At 43.0% G+C, this 24672-nt stretch overlaps 1 protein-coding gene across 1 annotated transcript in view; it reads right to left on the reverse strand.

Annotated features, from left to right (window-relative positions):
- Positions 1-24672, reverse strand: part of GRIN2A (glutamate ionotropic receptor NMDA type subunit 2A) — a 995689-nt gene that overhangs the window by 296801 nt on the left and 674216 nt on the right. The window contains exon 5 of the mRNA XM_063934277.1: positions 17461-17575. Coding sequence (XP_063790347.1) covers positions 17461-17575 — 115 coding nt within the window. The remainder of the gene's footprint in view (positions 1-17460; positions 17576-24672) is intronic.

Consider the following 24672-nt stretch of genomic DNA (forward strand, 5'->3'; position numbering starts at 1 on the left):
TTTCCCACTTTTTCCTTCAATTGTGTCTTATGTGGTAATGAAATGTTTATGACAGTGGCAAGATAGACAACTGCTTACAGAGCTCTAGTAAGAAAAGAACATTGTAGACCCTGAAACGTGGTGATAAGAATTGAATTAATTGTTTCTGTTATAGATTTCCTGTACTATGCATATGTTATTCCTTTATACAAAACATTATCTTGACAATGAAAGTGAACATAGCTTTCATTTTAATACTCACAATTCTTTATTTAAATAAAATACCTATTTTTATTTTCAGTAACAAGAAATTATACAGGATCAATTACTAACAGTGAAAGTGAATAACCACAGAAACAATGGTACTTTGAGAGGTCATTTGCCTTCCTTTATGCAGTTGCACCCAGTTTTATGGGGAAAGATTTGCAGGCTAAGAGGGAAACTTCTGCACGGCTGCTGAACATTGGGAGGTTTTGGGTGGATCAGAGGCAACACTTGCTGTTTGCAGATAAGGCAAACTATGAATTACTTTTGCACTTGTGAAACATTAGATTTGGGAAACAGTAATTTTGGATGTAAAAGACAAATCCCTCTCGCGTGATTGCAGGAGACATTTTACATAGGAGAGCATAGGCAAGCGCAGAATGGGGGGGAGGTTTCCAGTTGCCCGGAAAACCCCCTCCTCTTGGCAAGGGGCTCAAACTATGGCAATATCAATGGTATATAATCCAATTACTAGAGCTGCTGCCACATCATGTAGTTTAAGGTACAGGGCAGAGCTGCTGCACATGCACAGAGGAAGCAGCTTCTTCTACCAAGTTTGCTGTGTGTGTGGATCTGAGTCGTCAGTCAGTGCACTGGAACAGAGAGTAGCTACCAAGAAGAAGAGAAGAAGAGACGGGAGCCTTACCATGAGGTGGAAGAATGTGTGCTTAGAAAATGCAATTCTGTCTCCTACTGGTTCTATTATGTTTGTATTTATTTATTATTGTATGTTTAACCTTTTCCTGACCACTTATCTTATTTCTGTTATTTAAAAATGTTTGATACAGCCTATACTATAGACCATCTATAATGTTAAATATTTATACTGTATTCCATGTTCCACAGAGTGGGAGATTGTGGTCTGAATTTGGAAACCCCTTCTAGAAATCCTGCGTTTGCCACTGGAGAATGCATGATGCACAAAATTGACTGGAAATTACTGGAAAATAATGTTATTGATGTCAATAATAATACTACAGAAACAAAAACAGGTCCAAGTTACATAATTTTAGCTGTTTTTAATGATTATTGATTTTTAAAGAGACCCATGTCCAAAACAAATCTGAAAACTGAACCCAAAACTTTTCAGGGTGGATTTGCAAAAACCAACACACAACGATGACTTACAGTAGAACCAAAATCAAACAACGGGAGTCTGTGCACACCTCTTATCCCTATACATATAATGGGACACATATTACAGTTTCCAGTTGCACTTCTGCAAGAGTGTATTTCTAGAAGTACTTCGAACAATATAAGAAAAAGATCCATGCACATGAAAGTGACAAGTAATAAGAACAATCCTGATGTCAATTCACTCTCATTTTTTATTTTAGACATAAACTGAGCAGTATTTTAAGAGACAAATCATAATATATATATATATATATATATATATATATATATATATATATATATATATATATATAAAATCAGTAACATAGACCAAGCTTGGACTTAAAAGATGCTACATTTTTTTCAAGTGCATGAAAAAGCTGCAAAATGTGATTTTAATTTTTAATTTTTTTTTTTTTTTTTCAAAGTCATCTAGTACCATGAATAATGAGTCATTCTGTTTTGTCATTTATAAATCATCATTATTATTTTTTCAAGTTTGGTAACTTTTGCATTTCAGTACAAGTCAAGATCAGTCTGCGTAAGTTCCAGGCTAACTTCATGTGAAACAGTCTAACTGTATTAGCTGAAAAACAGTTTTGCTATGGCTAATGCTAGTGAGATAAAGCCTTGAGCACCTTCCCCACTTCTGGAAATGAAATCTACATGTACAGTATAACCCAGTGCCAATCTAGGCCAATTGTTTGATCGCTCATCTACATGCTGTAACCCCACCAGTTGCTGACACCAGTGGAAATACTGTAACAAGATGCTATTGCGGGTGCCCTGAATGTCAACATTCTGCCTCTATGCCACAATGTGACACCCTTCTTCAGTCCTCAGCCTCTCTAATCTCTGGATTCTAGCTGATCCCAGACCAACAAGACAATCTTAACTCACCTTCAAAAAGGAGTAAGCTATTCTCATCATGAAAATAGTAGTGCTAAATAGTTGCTAAATAGTATCTAGTTAAGACCCCTTAATGCCTTTTACATTTATCTGTATTGCTGTATTGTGCATCTGATTTATATCACTGATATTTAATGTACTCTGTCATAGATCAAGTATTTTGTGCTAGTTAATTTGAGTTAGCACTGTTGTACTTTGTGTATTCCATGTAAATCCAGCTAGAACTCAACCCCAGCTAATACATTTTAACATATGTTTGTATTTTTGTATGCTTGCTTTAAAGGTTTGATTTTCCAATCTATGTGATCCATTCTGTTACTCTGAGACTGTTCTGGAGCTTGTTCCAGCACAGATATCTCCCAGATTCTGTAACTCCCACTGTTATCATCTGTCTCGCTTATTTCTTTGAGAAATAAGAATGCCACATAGCTAAGCCTTTCAATTGTGGGGGGAAAGAATGAATGCAGAGCACACAGATTCCTCCAACCATAGCTCATATTCCTCTCTAGGTCTGGTGACATTTTCAGATAATGAGCAGCTGCAAGGTGAGAATATTGATTAACTTTTTTCAAAAACATAACATTTATGTTTTAACAAACCTAAAAGGTAAGCCCACGCTAGAAGCTGTGGTGGATTAAATCTTTCACTTTTACACAGTGGTGGATCAGAAGGTCAGAATATTCCAAAATCAACTGGGCAAACTGGAAGTAGGTAAAAATAGAGCTTGACCCAATAATATATGGATTAAAAATGTTCTGTATTCAATTGACACAAACGCATCCCCTACCTCCCATATCTCCTGTCCCTTGTCCATCAGATTCTATCAGATGACTCTAAAAGCAACTTGGAGGGAATGTAATAACCACTATATGTAATCAAATGCAAATATAAGCAAGTTGCTGTCCAAATGTTTTTAAGGTTACACATGCAAGTCATCAGATGTAATAGGGTGAAACTTGAAAACTCACCCAGCATACACCTGAAAATTGCACAAAATAAAAGATCTATCCCTAGACGGCAAGATAGTCATTAATTCAGTTATCAGTTATAGATTTCAGATATAAGTACTTAACCAACATATTTCCAGTCAGGAAAAGATAGTGTCTCAATTATCAGAGGTTAACCTGTCACATGAACTAAACATTGCCGAACCCCTCAGAGAGCAATAGGAGAAAAGGAGAGATAGATATTTTGACTCTTAAATGCATTAAAGGAAAACTTGATAGTCAGCAACTGCTTATCTGCTGTGTAAAGGGTACCAATAGCTCTCCCAGTGACCTTAAGTATTGTACAAAAATATTTACCTTTTTACTTCAAAAGAGGACCCCTAAGGAGAGCGAGAAGCTAAGCAAGGAGACCTAGGGCCCTTTGGAATAGAATCAGAATATCCCTGCAAACCTTACATGTTTAACATACAGTGGGCGGAGCTTGGACTGTTGTCCCAGCATTTACAGCACTGAGCAGGACAGCATCAGAGGCGGGATGGGGCAGAGAAGGAGGCACATTATACTCCTCAGTGCCAGCCTTTTGACAGCATCATTCCAGGGAAGGCCCACCTGGAGGTGAGGCCTGACAAAGATTGGCAGCAGCAGGCGGCCCATGTCCTGTTGTAAGTCTAATTGCTGATCTTCTGTGGTAAACTAACCAATTAACTTTAGGTTATCCTGCTGTCCAGAAAATAAGACACAGAGACTACAGATTCCCATACAATAAAATCCGTTTATTGTTTTTGTGCGTTCTCAGGCGGTATCATGGATGGGCACTTTGATGCTACCAGTTCTCAACAACATCCTACCACAAGTGAGCCTATTTTAAAAGCAATATTACATTTGTTAAATCCCGGCACTTTTCATCTCTTTGTGATTATACTTGAAATTCCATAGTGAAGCACGGGCATTCATCTAGTTAAGTATAAAACTACCAACAAGTTGTAGCAGGGGATACTTGTCACCAGTGCAATTAAGCATTGATCCGGTGTGGGCACAGCTGCTCCAAATAGCAGCTGTCCCTGCAATCAATAACACTGCTAGCAGATTTACTTTCCACCCCCCTTGCCGGCTTCTGCGTATGTGTGACCTGTAGTCATACTGTACATGAGTAGAACCACTGGCCACACAATGATGAGGCGGTAGAGGGATCTGCTTGGATCCTTCTTCGCAACCCCTGAACTTCTTCCCATAGGAAGGATCGGGGCTCTGAAAATAGGTTTTCTGAGTTTATTGACTATTAGGTGCACCCTTTCAAACCCCTAGTGATGAATGGTCTGATACACAGGGTTGAGCAAATTTTTGCTATTGCATATGCATGAAAATCCCTAAAAACTCTGACGGCAGGCACATGTATAACAAAGAGTGTATGTGCCAGGGACCTGCAGTCAGGGGAGGCAGAGCCTCACCTGTCATGCTCCCCATCATACTTACTATAAAATGATTGGGATAACACAAAGAAGATATTTATTACTTACAAGCATCTTGTATTAATGCAATCATTATTATAGATAAAATGGACAGATCTGCAGGGTTCCTCCAATTGCAGGGAGAGATAGAGATGAGGCAGTGGCAGCTCAGCCTCATCTCACACACTGTCAGGCACTGTCTGTGCAGTGGGGCTGGGCTACACAGCGGCCAATCAGACCGCACAGAACAGGGAAATAGGAGGCATGCCTCACAGTGGGGGGGTGTTTGAGCTCTGATGGACATCTCGGATTGGTCATGTGACCAATCCAGGAAATGCAAAAAGATCGGAGCTGAGCAGTGTGGCAGGGGAGGAGGGAAATGGGGACCCAAAGTGCCAGCAGCAGCCACCCGTGCACAGTGACTGGGATGAGTAGCTGCCAGTACCTGGACTGTGTGTGTGTGTGATCTGAATTGAGTGTAGGGACATTGTGTGTGTCATCTGTAATGAGTGTGGGGACAGGGTGTGTGTGTGTGTGTGTGTGTGTGTGTGTGTGTGTGTGTGTGTGTGTGTGGCATCTGTAGTGAGTGTGGGGACAGGGTGTGTGTGTGGCATCTGTAGTGAGTGTGGGGACAGGGTGTGTGTGTGGCATCTGTAGTGAGTGTGGGGACAGGACTCTGTGTGTGTGTGTGTGTGTGTGTGTGTGTGTGTGTGTCATCTGTAATGAGTGTGGGGACAGGGGGTGTGTGTGTTGCATCTGTAGTGAGTGTGGGGACAGGGTGTGTGTGTGGCATCTGTAGTGAGTGTGGGAACAGGACTCTGTGTGTGTGGCATCAGTAGCGAGTGTGGGGACAGGACTCTGTGTGTGTGTGTGTGTGTGTGTGTGTGTGTGTGTGTGTGGCATCTGAAGTGAGTGCGGGGACAGGTGTGTGTGTGTGTGTGTGTGTGTGTGTGTGTGTGTGGTATCTGTAGTGAGTGTGGGGACAGGTGTGTGTGTGTGTGACATCTGTAGTGAGTGCGGGGACAGGTGTGTGTGTGTGTGTGTGTGTGTGTGTAGCATCTGTAGTGAGTGTGGGGACAGGGTGTGTGTGTGTGTGTGTGTGTGTGTGTGTGTGTGTGTGTGTGTGTGTGTGTGGGGGGGGGGCATCTGTAGAGAGTGTGGGGACAGGTGTGTGTGGCATCTGTAGTGAGTGTGGGGACAGGGTGTGTGTGTGTGTGTGTGTGTGTGTGTGTGTGTGTGTGTGTGTGTGGCATCTGTAGTGAGTGTGGGGACAGCATGTGTGTGTGCGGCATCTGTAGTGAGTGTGGGAACAGCACTCTGTGTGTGTGGCATCTGTAGCGAGTGTGGGGACAGGACTCTGTGTGTGTGTGTGTGTGTGTGTGTGTGTGTGTGTGTGTGTGTGGCATCTGAAGTGAGTGTGGGGACAGGTGTGTGTGTGTGTGGTATCTGTAGTGAGTGTGGGGACAAGTGTGTGTGTGTGTGTGTGTGTGTGTGTGTGACATCTGTAGTGAGTGCGGGGACAGGTGTGTGTGTGTGTAGCATCTGTAGTGAGTGTGGGGACAGGTGTGTGTGGCATCTGTAGTGAGTGTGGGGACAGGGTGTGTGTGTGTGTGTGTGTGTGTGTGTGTGTGTGTGTGTGTGGGGGGGGCATCTGTAGAGAGTGGGGGCAGGCTGTGTGTGTGTGTGTGTGTGTGTGTGTGTGTGTGTGGGTGGGGGGCATCTGTAGTGAGTGTGGGGACAGGGTGTGTGTGTGTGTGTGTGTGTGTGTGTGTGTGTGTGTATGTGTGTGTGGCATCTGTAGTGAGTGCGGGGACAGGTGTGTGTGTGTGTGTGTGTGTGTGTGGCATCTTTAGTGAGTGTGGGGACAGGTTTGTGTGGCATCTGTAGTGAGTGTGGGGACAGGGTGTGTGTGTGTGTGTGTGTGTGTGTGTGTGTGTGTGTGTGTGTGTGTGTGTGTGTGGCATCTGTAGTGAGTGCGGGGACAGGTGTGTGTGTGGCATCTGTAGTGAGTGTAGGGACAGGACTGCGTGTGTGTGTGTGTGTGTGTGTGTGTGTGTGTGGCATCTACAGTGAGTGTGGGGACAGGACTCTGTGTGTGTGTGGCATCTGTAGTGAGTGTAGGGACAGGACTGTGTGTGTGTGTGTGTGTGTGTGTGTGTGTGTGTGTGTGTGTGTGTGTGTGTGTGTGTGGCATCTGTAGTGAGTGCGGGGACAGGACTCTGTGTCTGTGTGTGTGGCTACAGTAGTGAGACGTAGTGTACAAATATGTTCCTGCTCTCCCTCCCCAGGTGCTGCTGACTGTATCACTGATGACTGTATTGCCCTGTTCTGCAGGTGAGGGGCAATGGACACCTAACCCAGAAGTTAGTATGCACCTGTTTACTCACAACACTAGGGTGATGGCTGTGACCTGGCTATTTCTGTATGTATGTTTCCCCTGTGTTTGCATGGATGTAGTGCAGAGATATAAGACTTACATTGTGAATGGGGTGAGACAGGCTCCCGGCACTGAGACCCACCACCATTTGTGCCTCCCCAGCCTCTGACCTCATTGAACGTCACTGGAATGTACAGTAACAGAAATGTCTTGGGCAAACCGATTCACAGAGTTTTCTATCTATGGGTGTGTTATGGGAGTGTTGAGGGCATGTCGCTGAAGCATTTACGTACACAGATGTACAGTTGTTCACATTGCAGGCCATATTCTAATGGAAAATCTGCACTTGTCATATGGCTGGTTCAAGTTTTCATATTGCGCCCGATGGTGGTCTAAAGTTGCACCAGGTGATATTGCAGAGAGAGCAGGCATCTCAGCCCTTGCACATTCATACACGCACAGATGTATTCCAGGGAAGAACATTGTAGCAGCATTTGTATAAAGTCGCAGGCAGCTGTCAAAAGATGCAAAGTCAGGCCCATGGGTTGCACAATTCCTATATTAATTGCTCCTGCACTAAATGTCCTGTTGCTGCTTAATCAGTGTGCAACATTCTACCTGTTACTGAATTTTCTGCTCCTGCAAGTTCATCTCAAGATGTTACTTAATCAGATTGCAGCATTCCACTCATTCCTGCTTTTACTTCTCCTGCAAGTTCATCTCTAGCTGCTCCTTAACCAGATTGTAGCAATCCACTCATTCCTGTATTTATTGCAGCTTCTACAAATTCATCTCAAAATGCTGCTAAATTAGATTGCAGCATTCCACCAAATCCTACTTTTACTGCTTCTACAAGCACATCTCCAATCACTATGAACTCAGACAACAGTATGGGATGCATCTGGCATCCCTGCTGCCAGGAAGCTGCCAGTCATGTGATCGATGCCGGAATCCCGACACCCCTCAGGAGACTGGCGCCAGAACACCAACAGCCGTCATACCGATGGTGAGTATCGGGAAGGGGGTTAGGGTTAGGGCTCGAGGGGGAGGTTAGGGTTAGGCACTAGGGGGGTTAGCCGTAGCAGACACCACAAGAGGGTTAGCCATAACCAAAACCCCGGGAGGGTTAGCCCTAGTCAACACCCTCCAAGGGTTAGGGGTAGGAGAGGGGAGAGGGTAAAATAATTATCCCCTTTCAGTGCTGGGATTCTCACTGTTGGGATGCCGCAGTCGGTGATGTGACTACCAGCATCCAAAACATCAGCATTTCATATCCAACCAAACAGTACTACTGTAATTCAGTTCCTGCATACATCCAGCACCAATTAGCAAATACCCACACACCTGAGCTAAATGGCATGGGTGAGAGGGTAAATAGATCATTGAGTAAGCACAGACTATGTTGAGTGAGGTGGGTCTAGATAAAAAATTCTGGACAGAAGCAGTCCTAACTATGGTGTACCTTAAGAACCGAGCGCTTACATTGGCAGTTAAACAAATAACACCATTTGAGACGTGCTCTGGTAAAAGCTAGTGATGAGCGGGTTCGGATCCTCGGGATCCGAACCCGCCCGAACTTCACCTTTTTTTTCATGGGTCCGAGCAACTCGGATCCTCCCGCCTTGCTCGGTTAACCCGAGCGCGCCCGAACGTCATCATCCTGCAGTTGGATTCTCGCGAGATTCGTATTCTATATAAGGAGCAGCGCGTCGCCGCCATTTTTCACTCGTGCATTGGAGATGATCGTGAGAGGACGTGGCTGGCGTCCTCTCAGTTTCTATGTTCAGTGGGCTGCAAATTGTGCTGCAAATATCTGTGCTCAGTGTGCTGCAAATATCTGTGCTCAGTGTGCTGCAAGTGCAAATATCTACGTTCTCTGCCTGAAAAACGCTTCATATCTGACTGTGCTCAGTGTGCTGCAAATATCTGTGCTCAGTGTGCTAATTGCTTTATTGTGGGGACTGGGGACCAGCAGTATTATGTAGTAGGAGGACAGTGCAGAGTTTTGCTGACCAGTGACCACCAGTATTATACGTTCTCTGCCTGAAAAACGCTCCATATCTGTGCTGCATTGTAGTATATAGTAGGAGGACAGTGCAGAATTTTGCTGACCACCAGTATAACTATATATATAGCAGTACGGTACAGTAGTCCACTGCTCTACCTACCTCTGTGTCGTCAAGTATACTATCCATCCATACCTGTGGTGCATTTCAGTTTTGCACAGTTTGCTGACCACCAGTATATACTATATAGCAGTATGGTACAGAAGGCCACTGCTCTACCTACCTCTGTGTCGTCAAGTATACTATCCATCCATACCTGTGGTGCATTTCAGTTTTGCACAGTTTGCTGACCACCAGTATATACTATATAGCAGTACGGTACAGTAGGCCACTGCTCTACCTACCTCTGTGTCGTCAAGTATACTATCCATCCATACCTGTGGTGCATTTCAGTTTTGCACAGTTTGCTGTCCACCAGTATATAATATATAGCAGTACGGTACAGTAGGCCACTGCTCTACCTACCTCTGTGTCGTCAAGTATACTATCCATCCATACCTGTGGTGCATTTCAGTTTTGCACAGTTTGCTGACCACCAGTATATACTATATAGCAGTACGGTACAGAAGGCCACTGCTCTACCTACCTCTGTGTCGTCAAGTATACTATCCATCCATACCTGTGGTGCATTTCAGTTTTGCACAGTTTGCTGACCACCAGTATATACTATATAGCAGTACGGTACAGAAGGCCACTGCTCTACCTACCTCTGTGTCGTCAAGTATACTATCCATCCATACCTGTGGTGCATTTCAGTTTTGCACAGTTTGCTGACCACCAGTATATACTATATAGCAGTACGGTACAGTAGGCCACTGCTCTACCTACCTCTGTGTCGTCAAGTATACTATCCATCCATACCTGTGGTGCATTTCAGTTTTGCACAGTTTGCTGTCCACCAGTATATAATATATAGCAGTAAGGTACAGAAGGCCACTGCTCTACCTACCTCTGTGTCGTCAAGTATACTATCCTTCCATACCTGTGGTGCATTTCAGTTTTGCATAGTTTGCTGACCACCAGTATATAATATATAGCAGTACGGTACAGTAGGCCACTGCTCTACCTACCTCTGTGTCGTCAAGTATACTATCCATCCATACCTGTGGTGCATTTCAGTTTTGCACAGTTTGCTGACCACCAGTATATACTATATAGCAGTATGGTACAGTAGGCCACTGCTCTACCTACCTCTGTGTCGTCAAGTATACTATCCATCCATACCTGTGGTGCATTTCAGTTTTGCACAGTTTGCTGACCACCAGTATATACTATATAGCAGTACGGTACAGTAGGCCACTACTCTACCTACCTCTGTGTCGTCAAGTATACTATCCATCCATACCTGTGGTGCATTTAAGTTTTGCACAGTTTGCTGTCCACCAGTATATAATATATAGCAGTACGGTACAGTAGGCCACTGCTCTACCTACCTCTGTGTCGTCAAATATACTATCCATCCATACCTGTGGTGCATTTCAGTTGTGCGCAGTATATATAGTAGTAGGCCATTGCTATTGATATATTACTGGCATATAATTCCACACATTAAAAAATGGAGAACAAAAATGTGGAGGGTAAAATAGGGAAAGATCAAGATCCACTTCCACCTCGTGCTAAAGCTGCTGCCACTAGTCATGGGCGAGACAATGAAATGCCATCAACGTCGTCTGCCAAGGCCGATGCCCAATGTCATAGTAGAGAGCATGTAAAATCCAAAAAAATAAAGCTCAGTAAAATGACCCAAAAATCTAAATCAAAATCGTCTGAGGAGAAGCGAAACTTGCCAATGTGCCATTTACGACACGGAGTCGCAAGGAACGGCTGAGGCCCTGGCCTATGTTCAAGGCTAGTGGTTCAGCTTCACCTGAGGATGGAAGCACTCATCCTCCTGCTAGAAAACTTAAAAGAGTTAAGATGGCAAAAGCACAGCAAAGAACTATGCGTTCTTCTAAATCACAAATCCCCAAGGAGAGTCCAATTGTATCGGTTGAGATGCCTGACCTTCCCAACACTGGACGGGAAGAGGTTGTGCCTTCCACCATTTGCACGCCCCCTGCAAGTGCTGGAAGGAGCACCCGCAGTCCAGTTCCTGATAGTCAAATTGAAGATGTCACTGTTGAAGTACACCAGGATGAGGATATGGGTGTTGCTGGCGCTGGGGAGGAACTTGACAAGGAGGATTCTGATGGTGAGGTGGTTTGTTTAAGTCAGACACCCGGGGAGACACCTGTTGTCCGTGGGATGAATATGGCCATTGACATGCCTGGTCAAAATACAAAAAAAAATCACCTCTTCGGTGTGGAATTATTTCAACAGAAATGCGGACAACTGGTGTCAAGCCGTGTGTTGCCTTTGTCAAGCTGTAATAAGTAGGGGTAAGGACGTTAACCACCTAGGAACATCCTCCCTTATACGTCACCTGCAGCGCATTCATCAGAAGTCAGTGACAAGTTCAAAAACTTTGGATGACAGCGGAAGCAGTCCACTGACCACTAAATCCCTTCCTCTTGTAACCAAGCTCCTGCAAACCACACCACCATCTCCCTCAGTGTCAATTTCCTCCTTAGACAGGAAAGCCAATAGTCCTGCAGGCGATGTCACTGTCAAGTCTGACGAGTCCTCTCCTGCCTGGGATTCCTCAGATGCATCCTTGAGTGTAACGCCTACTGCTACTGGTGCTGCTGTTGTTGCTGCTGGGAGTCAATCGTCATCCCAGAAGGGAAGTCGGAAGACCACTTGTACTACTTCCAGTAAGCAATTGACTGTCCAACAGTCCTTTGCGAGGAAGATGAAATATCACAGCAGTCATCCTGCTGCAAAGCGGATAACTCAGGCCTGGGAATCCTGGGTGGTGAGAAACGTGTTTCCGGTATCCACCGTTAATTTACAGGGAACTAGAGACTTGATTGAGGTACTGTGTCCCCGGTACCAAATACCATCTAGGTTCCATTTCTCTAGGCAGGCGATACCGAAAATGAACACAGACCTCAGAAAAAGAGTCACCAGTGTCCTAAAAAATGCAGTTGTACCCAATGTCCACTTAACCACGGACATGTGGACAAGTGGAGCAGGGCAGACTCAGGACTATATGACTGTGACAGCCCACTGGGTAGATGTATTGCCTCCCGCAGCAAGAACAGCAGCGGCAAAACCAGTATCAGCATCTCGCAAACGCCAACTCGTTCCTAGGCAGGCTACGCTTTGTATCACCGCTTTCCATAAGAGGCACAAGCTGACAACCTCTTACGGAAACTGAGGAACATCATCGCAGAATGGCTTACCCCAATTGGACTCTCCTGGGGATTGTGACATCGGACAACGCCAGCAATATTGTGCGTGCATTACATCTGGGCAAATTCCAGCACGTCCCATGTTTTGCACATACATTGAATTTGGTGGTACAGAATTATTTAAAAAACGACAGGGGCGTGCAAGAGATGCTGTCGGTGGCCCGAAGAATTGCGGGCCACTTTCGGCATTCAGCCACCGCGTGCCGAAGACTGGAGCACCAGCAAACAGTCCTGAACCTGCCCTGCCATCATCTGAAGCAAGAGGTGGTAACGAGGTGGAATTCAACCCTCTATATGCTTCAGAGGATGGAGGAGCAGCAAAAGGCCATTCAAGCCTATACATCTGCCTATGATATAGGCAAAGGAGGGGGAATGCACCTGACTCAAGCGCAGTGGAGAATGATTTCAACGTTGTGCAAGGTTCTGCAACCATTTGAACTTGCCACACGTGAAGTCAGTTCAGACACTGTCAGCCTGAGTCAGGTCATCCCCCTCATCAGGTTTTTGCAGAAGATGCTGGAGACACTGAAGGAGGAGCTAAAACCGAGCGATTCCGCTAGGCAAGTGGGACTTGTGGATGGAGCCCTTATTTCGCTTAACCAGGATTCACGGGTGGTCAATCTGTTGAAATCAGAGCACTACATTTTGGCCACCGTGCTCGATCCTAGATTTAAAACCTACGTTGTATCTCTCTTTCCGGCAGACACAAGTCTGCAGAGGTTCAAAGACCTGCTGGTGAGAAAATTGTCAAGTCAAGCGGAACGTGACCCGTCAACAGCTCCTCCTTCACATTCTCTCGCAACTGGGGATGCGAGGAAAAGGCTAAGAATTCCGAGCCCACCCGCTGGCGGTGATGCAGGGCAGTCTGGAGCGAGTGCTGACATCTGGTCCGGACTGAAGGACCTGCCAACGATTACTGACATGTCGTCTGCTGTCACTGCATATGATTCTGTCACCATTGAAAGAATGGTGGAGTATTATATGAGTGACCGCATCCAAGTAGGCACGTCAGACAGTCCGTACTTATACTGGCAGGAAAAAGAGGCAATTTGGAGGCCCTTGCACAAACTGGCTTTATTTTACCTAAGTTGCCCCCCCTCCAGTGTGTACTCCGAAAGAGTGTTTAGTGCAGCCGCTCACCTTGTCAGCAATCGGCGTACGAGGTTACTTCCAGAAAATGTGGAGAAGATGATGTTCATCAAAATGAATTATAATCAATTCCTCCGTGGAGACATTCACCAGCAGCAATTGCCTCCAGAAAGTACACAGGGACCTGAGATGGTGGATTCCAGTGGGGACTAATTAATAATCTGTGAGGAGGGGGATGTACACAGTGAAAGCGGTGAGGAATCGGACGATGAGGAGGAGGTGGACATCTTGCCTCTGTAGAGCCAGTTTGTGCAAGGAGAGATTGATTGCTTCTTTTCTGGTGGGTGCCCAAACCAACCAGTCATTTTAGTCACAGTCGTGTGGCAGACCCTGTCGCTGAAATGATGGGTTTGTTAAAGTGTGCATGTCCTGTTTATACAACATAAGGGTGGGTGGGAGGGCCCAAGGACAATTCCATCTTGCACCTCTTTTTTATTTCATTTTTCTTTGCATCATGTGCTGTTTGGGGACTATTTTTATGAAGTGTCATCCTGCCTGACACTGCAGTGCCACTCCTAGATGGGCCATTTGTTTGTGTCGGCCAATTTTGTCGCTTAGCTTAGCCATCCAGCAACCTTGGTGCACCTCTTTTTTTCTTTGCATAATGTGCTGTTTGGGGACTATTTTTTAAATCTGCCATCCTGTCTGACACTGGAGTGCCACTCCTAGATGGGCCAGGTGTTTGTGTCGGCCACTTGGGTCGCTTAGCTTAGTCACATAGCTACCTCATTGCGCCTCTTTTTTTCTTTTCATCATGTGCTGTTTGGGGACTATTTTTTTGAAGTGCCATCCTGCCTGACACTGTAGTGCCACTCCTAGATGAGCCAGGTGTTTGTGTCAGCCACTTGTGTCGCTTAGCTTAGCCATCCAGCGACCTTGGTGCACCTCTTTTTTTCTTTGGATCATGTGCTGTTTGGGGACTATTTTTTAAATCTGCCATCCTGTCTGACACTGCAGTGCCACTCCTAGATGGGCCAGGTGTTTGTGTCGGCCACTTGTGTCACTTAGCTTAGCCATCCAGCGACCTTGGTGCACCTCTTTTTTTCTTTGCATCATGTGCTGTTTGGGGACTATTTTTTAAATCTGCCATCCTGTCTGACACTGCAGTGCCACTCCTAGATGGGCCAGGTGTTTGTGTCGGCCACTTGGGTCGCTTAGCTTAGTCACACAGCTACCTTATTGCGCCTCTTTTTTTCTTTGCATCATGTGCTGTTTGTGGACTATTTTTTTGAAGTGCCATCCTGTCTGACACTGCAGTGCCACTCCTAGATGGGCCAGGTGTTTGTGTCGGCCACTTGGGTCGCTTAGCTTAGTCATCCAGCGACCTCGGTGCAAATTTTAGAACTAAAAATAATATTGTGAGGTGTGAGGTGTTCAGAATAGACTGAAAATGAGTGGAAATTATGGTTATTGAGGTTAATAATACTATGGGATCAAAATGACCCCCAAATTCTATGATTTAAGCTGTTTTGAGGGTTTTTTATAAAAAAAACACCCGAATCCAAAACACACCCGAATCCGACAAAAAAATTTCAGGGAGGTTTTGCCAAAATGCGTCCGAATCCAAAACACGGCCGCGGAACCGAATCCAAAACCAAAACCCGAAAAATTTCCGGTGCACATCACTAGTAAAAGCTAAGTGTCAGTCATCTCTATATCTTTGGGTATAAAGCTCATATCCCAAAAGAAACAAGATACAAGTTAGAAGCCAAGTTAGTGTCATGTATTATACTTGGATTTTGTCAATAAAGCAAAGGATACAGACTGTGGGACATTGTCAATCAAAAGTCTAGAGATGTAGTCTTTCACGGGGCAGCTTCAACCAAAGACAAACTGTACTGCACACCTCAACAAGTTGCCAATGAATTTCAGCTCCCTTTAGAAGCAGAAATCTGATCACACTACGCCCCTCACTGTTTAACCATGTTTCTGCCAGCCCCGCCATCTGACACCTGATGTTGGGACAGTATGACTGACTGACATGTAGCACAGTCTAGTAGCCATGAAGGGAAGCAGCGGTAAACCTGCTCTGGCCTGACCTGGCAGGAAATTAGAATGAAATAGAGAACATTACACACTTGAGAGGTCTTGGTACGTTACTTATTGAACCAACCTCGTATTTAGTTAGTAAGGAGATCCTTCCTGAGGTGTTAATGTGACGTGATTTGCTGAATGCATCACTGTATGTCTTGAGCTCAGCCCCCCCTTCCCCCATAGATTAAGGACATGCCCCTGAGAGTCTCCACAGAAAGACATCCCTCACATACAGCCCTCCTTCATACATACATACATACATACATACATACATACATACACACACACTCCACTGTGTCACCACAGCTGTATGTAAGTGGGTGCATACTCCACTGCCTTTACTATTTGTGGATGTACAGGTATGTGCTTCCCTTTATGTGCACTTGTGTTTCCATCACCTGTGTTCCTGGCTGGATCTGTTGTATCTTTTATATGTGTACCTGTTGAACATAGCAGCAGTATTAACCTGTGTCATCTTGCAACCTATGCTGCCTTGTTAATAAACCTAAGACCTGTTTAAGTCATTCATTCTGTGGACTAACCTCTATCATACACCGCTGGCACCTATATCTACACCTACAGGATCAGCCAATAGTTCCTCCCTGGCTCCTGTTAAAAATGAAATGGGATTTCAGTGTCTGAGAGGATTGTATAGCAGTTCATGACATAACGGCATTGCAGTTCTGGTCTCGGTTTGGGGACCATGGACTAGACAAACTGATTGAAAATCCAATTACTGCCAAACACTGCAAATCCATTACAAGGCCACTTATTTAAGATAGAAGATAAACAATTCTATTTAATACAGATCATTAAGCTGAAATTAAAAGAAAAGTGCAATTTCATGAATATCGGTACATATTAAGGCTATGAGCACTAAATATATATATATATATATATATATATATATATATATGGGTGTAGTACGGCTGACCGGCGGTCTCCTGACCGCCGGTCAGCTTACCGACGCCGGGATCCCGGCAGCATACCTACACCGGGATCCCGGCGGGGAGGGACGAGTGCAGCAAGCCCCTTGCGGGCTCGCTGCGCTTGCCATGCTGCGGGCTCGGTGGCGACCTGCGGTCGCCACGGGTTCTATTCCCACTCTATGGGTGTCGTGGACACCCACGAGTGGAAATAGTCCCTGTTGGTCGGCATGCCGACCATCAGGTCAGTGACCCGTCGGGCTGGTGGAGGAGTTCATGTGACTGTCGGTCAGCTGACAGGCGGTCACATGAATACCACCCATATATATATATATATATATATATATATATACATTTATATACATTTTTGGAGCAAGGTACATAATCACACATGCTGGGACCATAGAAATTTTAGATTTTCAACACAAAGAAATGTAACCTCTGTGTCTATAAGTCCATTGGACACACAGAGCTGATCACTCTGCCGGGTCCCTGCACAGCTTTCTCTGCCAGGGGCAGAAAAAGCTGGGCAAAAGGCTGCTTATCACAGTGCTGCCTTGTGATTTCTCCAGCCTGAGCTGGGGTGAAATTATCACAGGGCTCACTGCAATTTTTTTCACATTTTTTTTTTAGTAAATACGTCCCAGATCACATTTCCTATTATAAGTATGGGAAAGCAATGTGGGTTAGTAATAAAAAAAAGGTGAAATAAACAGTTTGGAGCAGTTTTACATGAAAACTGCTCAAAAAGCCCTTTAATACATTTAAGTAATACTAAAATAGTGTGCAAAGGGTGTGAAAACACCTTTTTTCATATTATTTCAGTGAAAATAATGTTGATAAATAGGCCTCTTAAACTTTAACACTCTGCAACACTTGATTCAGTTTGGTATTTATATAATGTTATGTACAATACTTTAATATAATTTCTATCATGGATGCTTAAACTTGCCTTTTCCCATTCTCTCTCCATGTTCAGCAGTATAACCACCAGTTTTGGATTTGCTTGATAACCATCTTCCGTAAAGGACAAATCTTTGCCATCCCAAGTCACATTTATCATAAATCTGCCAAAAGAAAACAAATTTAAACTTTCAATAAGCTATAGTAATAAACAGGCAGCTAGCTTAATAAAATCATAAAAATACTGAACAAAAATATGCAATTAAGAAGTTATAAAGAACACAAGATTTACAGATTTGGATAATAAAAATTCCATCATGTCTCTAATTATTATACTAAGACATGATGTATGAAATTAGCTCAGGTTTATTCCCCCTCCACCCCATATTTATATATATATATATATATATATATATATATATATATAAGTAGCGGTAATGGCGGCACTCCACAGACTTCAAGTAAGTTTAAAACAGCTTGTACTTTATTGCGTCCTACGCCGTTTCGGGTAACAACCCGTCGTCAGGGACAATCATACACAGAATAACAAACATTTACAAGGAATATATACCTCACCAAACAATCAATGCATCACCGCATATCACCTGTCACCCGGCGCCGCTGACGCGCAGCCGTCGTCTCTATACTCAGGACGCGGAATAAAGACGTCAGTATTTGGAGCCCGAGACAGGTGGATCAATTAAGGAGGTGAATTAACCAATTCCTAAAACATACTAAACATACAGGTGTATCAATAAAATAAAATAATAAAAACCTCCTACCAAATACAAAGAAAAAACATACAACATACATAACTGGAATATCATGTATAACAATACAGCATTAAATATCAATAAATCATATTAGTGAGCATCATGAAGAGAATCCCTTTCTAATATTAGTGCAGTGATATGTTACTATTTATAAATTATAAATTATAGGAAACACTGGAGCCCCAGTGTCTCATTGAGTCCCTTTGGGGCTAAAGTATTTAAGATGAAAATCCATCTGCTTTCTCGCTGCAATAAAATTTTATTGCGATCTCCCCCCCTGTGGGACTGTGGGTCATGATCAATTATTATAGCCCGTAAACTTGATACATTATGTTTAGCCACTAAACAATGTCGCGCTAATGACTGATCACTAGTTTTTTTCTCAAATGCCTGCTTGATGGCACTACAATGTAATGCCATTCTTTCACGGAATTGTCTCTGCGTCTTGCCCACATAGGCAAGACCGCAGGGACATTTCAACATATACACAACATGCGTGGTGGTACATGTTACACGATGCCTGATAGTGTAAGATTTACCAGTGTGCGGGTGTGAAAACACCGGACCAGTTAATAGTGTGTTACACGTGGAACAACCAAGGCACCGATAACACCCCAATCTTGGTCTTAAAAAGTGTGTCTGCTCTTGTTTAGTTAAAGGATACACATCCAATTTAACCACCCTATCGGCAATACTTTTCCCTCTCCTGTAGCTAGGGAGCAACCGGGTGTCCTTTAATGCAGGCAAATCACTATCAGTATTTATTATAGGCAAGAGAGTCTTAGCTCGTTTAGTGATGGAGTCTGATGTTAATGTATAACGATTTACCCATGGTATACGTGGAACAGTGTTTTTATTGCTTGTTGCAGAGGCCGATGATGACAACAATGAATCCCTGGACTTTTGTAATACCTTTTGTTTACTTTTCAGTAATTCATTCCTAGGGTATCCCCTATGCATAAATTTCTCTATCATACGGTCAATCGCCGGTTCCACCTCCATCTCATTGGAGGTGATCCGCCTAACCCGCAAAAACTACGAGTAAGGAAGACCCCTCCTAAGAGGTAGAGGATGGAAGCTGTCATGACACAACACAGAATTCCTATCAGTCGGCTTAACGAATAATGCAGTTTTCAAAGTTCCATCAGAAATCGAAATCTCAACATCCAAAAAATGTACCGAGACTTCATCCAACTGATAGGTAAATTTAACTACACTATCTGTGTTATTATGAGTGTCAATCAACTGTTGCAACAATTGAGGAGGGCCATTCCAGAAAATCAAAAGGTCGTCTATGTACCTTCTGTAGAAATACAGAAACGTACCGTTGTGGCTGTCAAATAATTCTCCTTCAATTTTAGACATAAAGGTATTAGCGTACGATGGGGCCACTGGGGACCCCATCGCACAGCCCGCTTGTTGCAGATACAAAGAACCATTAAAGGAAAAATAATTGCGTGTAAGCACCAGCGTTAACAACTGTATAAAGAAATCAATTGCCGGACCATGGTAAAGGGGATTATTAGTTATCAATTGTCTAACAGCCTCCACACCTGCATCATGCGGGATGCAGGTGTAGAGGCTGGTGACATCAGCACTACACAACACAAGCCCAGTAGGTACATTTGTTAGCTGACACAAATCATTAAGTAATGCTGTAGTATCCCGTAAATAGGATGAAAGACCCTGAATACAGGGATTTAAATAAATATCCCAAAAAACAGATACAGGATAATACAGCAAATTTCTGGCCGACACAATTGGTCGGCCAGGCGGTTTCAGCAAAGACTTGTGAACCTTCGGCAGTGTATAAAATAAAGGAACCGTAGGAAAGTCCACAGTCATAGCCCTCAATTGTGCTTCAGAAATAATGCCACTATTCATAGCTGACAATAACAAGCTATCAAACTCTGCTTTAAATTTGACAGTCGGAACATTAGGTAACAACACATAAGTACTTGCGTCCCTGAGTTGTCTTCTGCATTCACTCATGTAATCGGACAAGTCCTGAACTACAATGGCGCCGCCTTTGTCGGCATTGCGAATTATCAGGTCCGTCCGTTTGGATAAATCATTCAATGCTGTTAATTCAGAGCCAGTAAGATTATTATGATGATAAGAGGGAACAGCTGATTGATAATTATGTTCCATTAGACGAGAGAACGTCGGAACGGAGGAGTTCCTGGTGACCAGATCAAACCTGGAGCGGGGAGTCAATTTCCTCAATTTTTCAGGTAACAGGATTGCCGTAGATAAATTCTCTTGTGTTCCAAAATATTCCTTAAGATGTAAAGTCCTGTTAAATTTATAAAGTTCCACTTTAGACTGGAAGTACTTATGTGTTGTTACCTAATGATCCGACAGTCAAATTTAAAGCAGAGTTAGATAGCTTGTTATTGTCAGCTATGAATAGTGGCATTATTTCTGAAGCACAATTGAGGGCTATGACTGTGGACTTTCCTACGGTTCCTTTATTTTATACACTGCCGAAGGTTCACAAGTCTTTGCTGAAGCCGCCTGGCCGACCAATTGTGTCGGCCAGAAATTTGCTGTATTATCCTGTATCTGTTTTTTTGGATATTTATTTAAATCCCTGTATTCAGGGTCTTTCATCCTATTTACGGGATACTACAGCATTACTTAATGATTTGTGTCAGCTAACAAATGTACCTACTGGGCTTGTGTTGTGTAGTGCTGATGTCACCAGCCTCTACACCTGCATCCCGCATGATGCAGGTGTGGAGGCTGTTAGACAATTGATAACTAATAATCCCCTTTACCATGGTCCGGCAATTGATTTCTTTATACAGTTGTTACCGCTGGTGCTTACACGCAATTATATTTCCTTTAATGGTTCTTTGTATCTGCAACAAGCGGGCTGTGCGATGGGGTCCCCAGTGGCCCCATCGTACGCTAATGCCTTTATGTCTAAAATTGAAGGAGAATTATTTGACAGCCACAACGGTACCTTTCTGTATTTCTACAGAAGGTACATAGACGACCTTTTGATTTTCTGGAATGGCCCTCCTCAATTGTTGCAACAGTTGATTGACACTCATAATAACACAGATAGTGTAGTTAAATTTACCTATCAGTTGGATGAAGTCTCGGTACATTTTTTGGATGTTGAGATTTCGATTTCTGATGGAACTTTGAAAACTGCATTATTCGTTAAGCCGACTCAGTGACGCAAGTACTTATGTGTTGTTACCTAATGATCCGACTGTCAAATTTAAAGCAGAGTTAGATAGCTTGTTATTGTCAGCTATGAATAGTGGCATTATTTCTGAAGCACAATTGAGGGCTATGACTGTGGACTTTCCTACGGTTCCATTATTTTATACACTGCCGAAGGTTCACAAGTCTTTGCTGAAGCCGCCTGGCCGACCAATTGTGTCGGCCAGAAATTCGCTGTATTATCCTGTATCTGGTTTTTGGATATTTATTTAAATCCCTGTATTCAGGGTCTTTCATCCTATTTACGGGATACTACAGCATTACTTAATGATTTGTGTCAGCTAACAAATGTACCTACTGGGCTTGTGTTGTGTAGTGCTGATGTCACCAGCCTCTACACCTGCATCCCGCATGATGCAGGTGTGGAGGCTGTTAGACAATTGATAACTAATAATCCCCTTTACCATGGTCCGGCAATTGATTTCTTTATACAGTTGTTAACGCTGATGCTTACACGCAATTATTTTTCCTTTAATGGTTCTTTGTATCTGCAACAAGCGGGCTGTGCGATGGGGTCCCCAGTGGCCCCATCGTACGCTAATGCCTTTATGTCTAAAATTGAAGGAGAATTATTTGACAGCCACAACGGTACCTTTCTGTTTTTCTACAGAAGGTACATAGACGACCTTTTGATTTTCTGGAATGGCCCTCCTCAATTGTTGCAACAGTTGATTGGCACTCATAATAACACAGATAGTGTAGTTAAATTTGCCTATCAGTTGGATGAAGTCTCGGTACATTTTTTGGATGTTGAGATTTCGATTTCTGATGGAACTTTGAAAACTGCATTATTCGTTAAGCCGACTGATAGGAATTCTGTGTTGTGTCATGACAGCTTCCATCCTCTACCTCTTAGGAGGGGTCTTCCTTACTCGCAGCTTTTGCGGGTTAGGCGAATCACCTCCAATGAGATGGAGGTGGAACCGGCGATTGACCGTATGATAGAGAAATTTATGCAAAGGGGATACCCTAGGAATGAATTACTGAAAAGTAAACAAAAGGTATTACAAAAGTCCAGGGATTCATTGTTGTCATCATCGGCCTCTGCAACAAGCAATAAAAACACTGTTCCACGTATACCATGGGTAAATCGTTATACATTAACATCAGACTCCATCACTAAACGAGCTAAGACTCTCTGGCCTATAATAAATACTGATAGTGATTTGCCTGCATTAAAGGACACCCGGTTGCTCCCTAGCTACAGGAGAGGGAAAAGTATTGCCGATAGGGTGGTTAAATTGGATGTGTATCCTTTAACTAAACAAGAGCAGAAACACTTTTTAAGACCAAGATTGGGGTGTTATCGGTGCCTTGGGTGTTCCACGTGTAACACACTATTAACTGGTCCGGTGTTTTCACACCCGCACACTGGTAAATCTTACACTATCAGGCATCGTGTAACATGTACCACCACGCATGTTGTGTATATGTTGAAATGTCCCTGCGGTCTTGCCTATGTGGGCAAGACGCAGAGACAATTCCAAGAAAGAATGGCATTACATTGTAGTGCCATCAAGCAGGCATTTGAGAAAAAAACTAGTGATCAGTCATTAGCGCGACATTGTTTAGTGGCTAAACATAATGTATCAAGTTTACGGGCTATAATAATTGATCATGTCCCACAGTCCCACAGGGGGGGAGATCGCAATAAAATTTTATTGCAGCGAGAAAGCAGATGGATTTTCATCTTAAATACTTTAGCCCCAAAGGGACTCAATGAGACACTGGGGCTCCAGTGTTTCCTATAATTTATAATTTATAAATAGTAACATATCACTGCACTAATATTAGAAAGGGATTCTCTTCATGATGCTCACTAATATGATTTATTGATATTTAATGCTGCATTGAAATACATGATATTCCAGTTATGTATGTTGTATGTTTTTTCTTTGTATTTGGTAGGAGGTTTTTATTATTTTATTTTATTGATACACCTGTATGTTTAGTATGTTTTAGGAATTGGTTAATTCACCTCCTTAATTGATCCACCTGTCTCGGACTTCGAATACTGACGTCTTTATTCCGCGTCCTGAGTATAGAGACGACGGCTGAGCGTCAGCGGCGCCGGGTGACAGGTGATATGCGGTGATGCATTGATTGTTTGGTGAGGTATATATTCCTTGTAAATGTTTGTTATTCTGTGTATGATTGTCCCTGACGACGGGTTGTTACCCGAAACGGCGTAGGACGCAATAAAGTACAAGCTGTTTTAAACTTACTTGAAGTCTGTGGAGTGCCGCCATTACCGCTACTTGTATTTGGGTCTATTGAGGACTTATGGAAGGCACCGCAGCCCTTAATTGGAATTACCCACAGTGAGTGCCGGGTTCTTTGGTATGCGTATATATATATATATATATATATATATACAAGGTAAGAAAAAGGGGATCAGTTTCTCTGGGTGCACTCTTTTCCCAAGACCAATAAAGATTTTTGATATTAGATCTGTGTCTCTATACTTTTTTTATATATATGTATATATTAACACTTGATTCATGGTACCTACCAATACCCATATGGAATATGTCAACTTTATTAATGTACCATATGAAGTATTATGACCCTAAATTGGGCCGTGAAAGTGAAATATAAAAACAATAAAGAATAGTAGATGTGAATCAGAAAAATGGACAAATAAAGAAAAAGAGAAAATGTATTTGTCCTGGTGTCAAATAATAAAGAAGATTAAAATCAAAGCCGTGTGCCTCCTGTCATTTATTAATGTTTTATGTAACTTAGTATTCCAATGTTATATTCCTAAGAAGAATAGAAGTTGGGATATATATATCTCTGTTTATGTATTCTTTGTTATTATTATAATAATCCCTGATTGATAATAAAATTCTTCATAAATCTGTAACAACCTTATTGTGTTATTATAAACAATATTTGCTCCTGATTACATATGAGCCTTCTATTGTTTGGTAAGGGCAAGAATTCCCAGTGCAGGTATTAATTCTGTGTTTCAATCCTGCCAGAAATCATAGTTACTTTTAAATGTTGCACCTAGTACCAGAGTGTTATCTCGATACAATGTTGCTAAATTTGAGCAAGATGTCTAGCTGTATTGTGACTATACTATCTTATCAATGGAGGTCTGCAATGCCTCTTTCCAAATAAAGTGTAGTTATGAATGATTTCTTATTATGAGCAGAAGACACATTAGAGATCTTGCTTATATCCAAGCATTCATATATATATATGTACAGTGCATACATGTGAGGTTTATTGATTATACTATACAG

Source organism: Pseudophryne corroboree, chromosome 7 (genome assembly GCF_028390025.1).
Source record: "Pseudophryne corroboree isolate aPseCor3 chromosome 7, aPseCor3.hap2, whole genome shotgun sequence".
NCBI lineage: Eukaryota > Metazoa > Chordata > Amphibia > Anura > Myobatrachidae > Pseudophryne > Pseudophryne corroboree.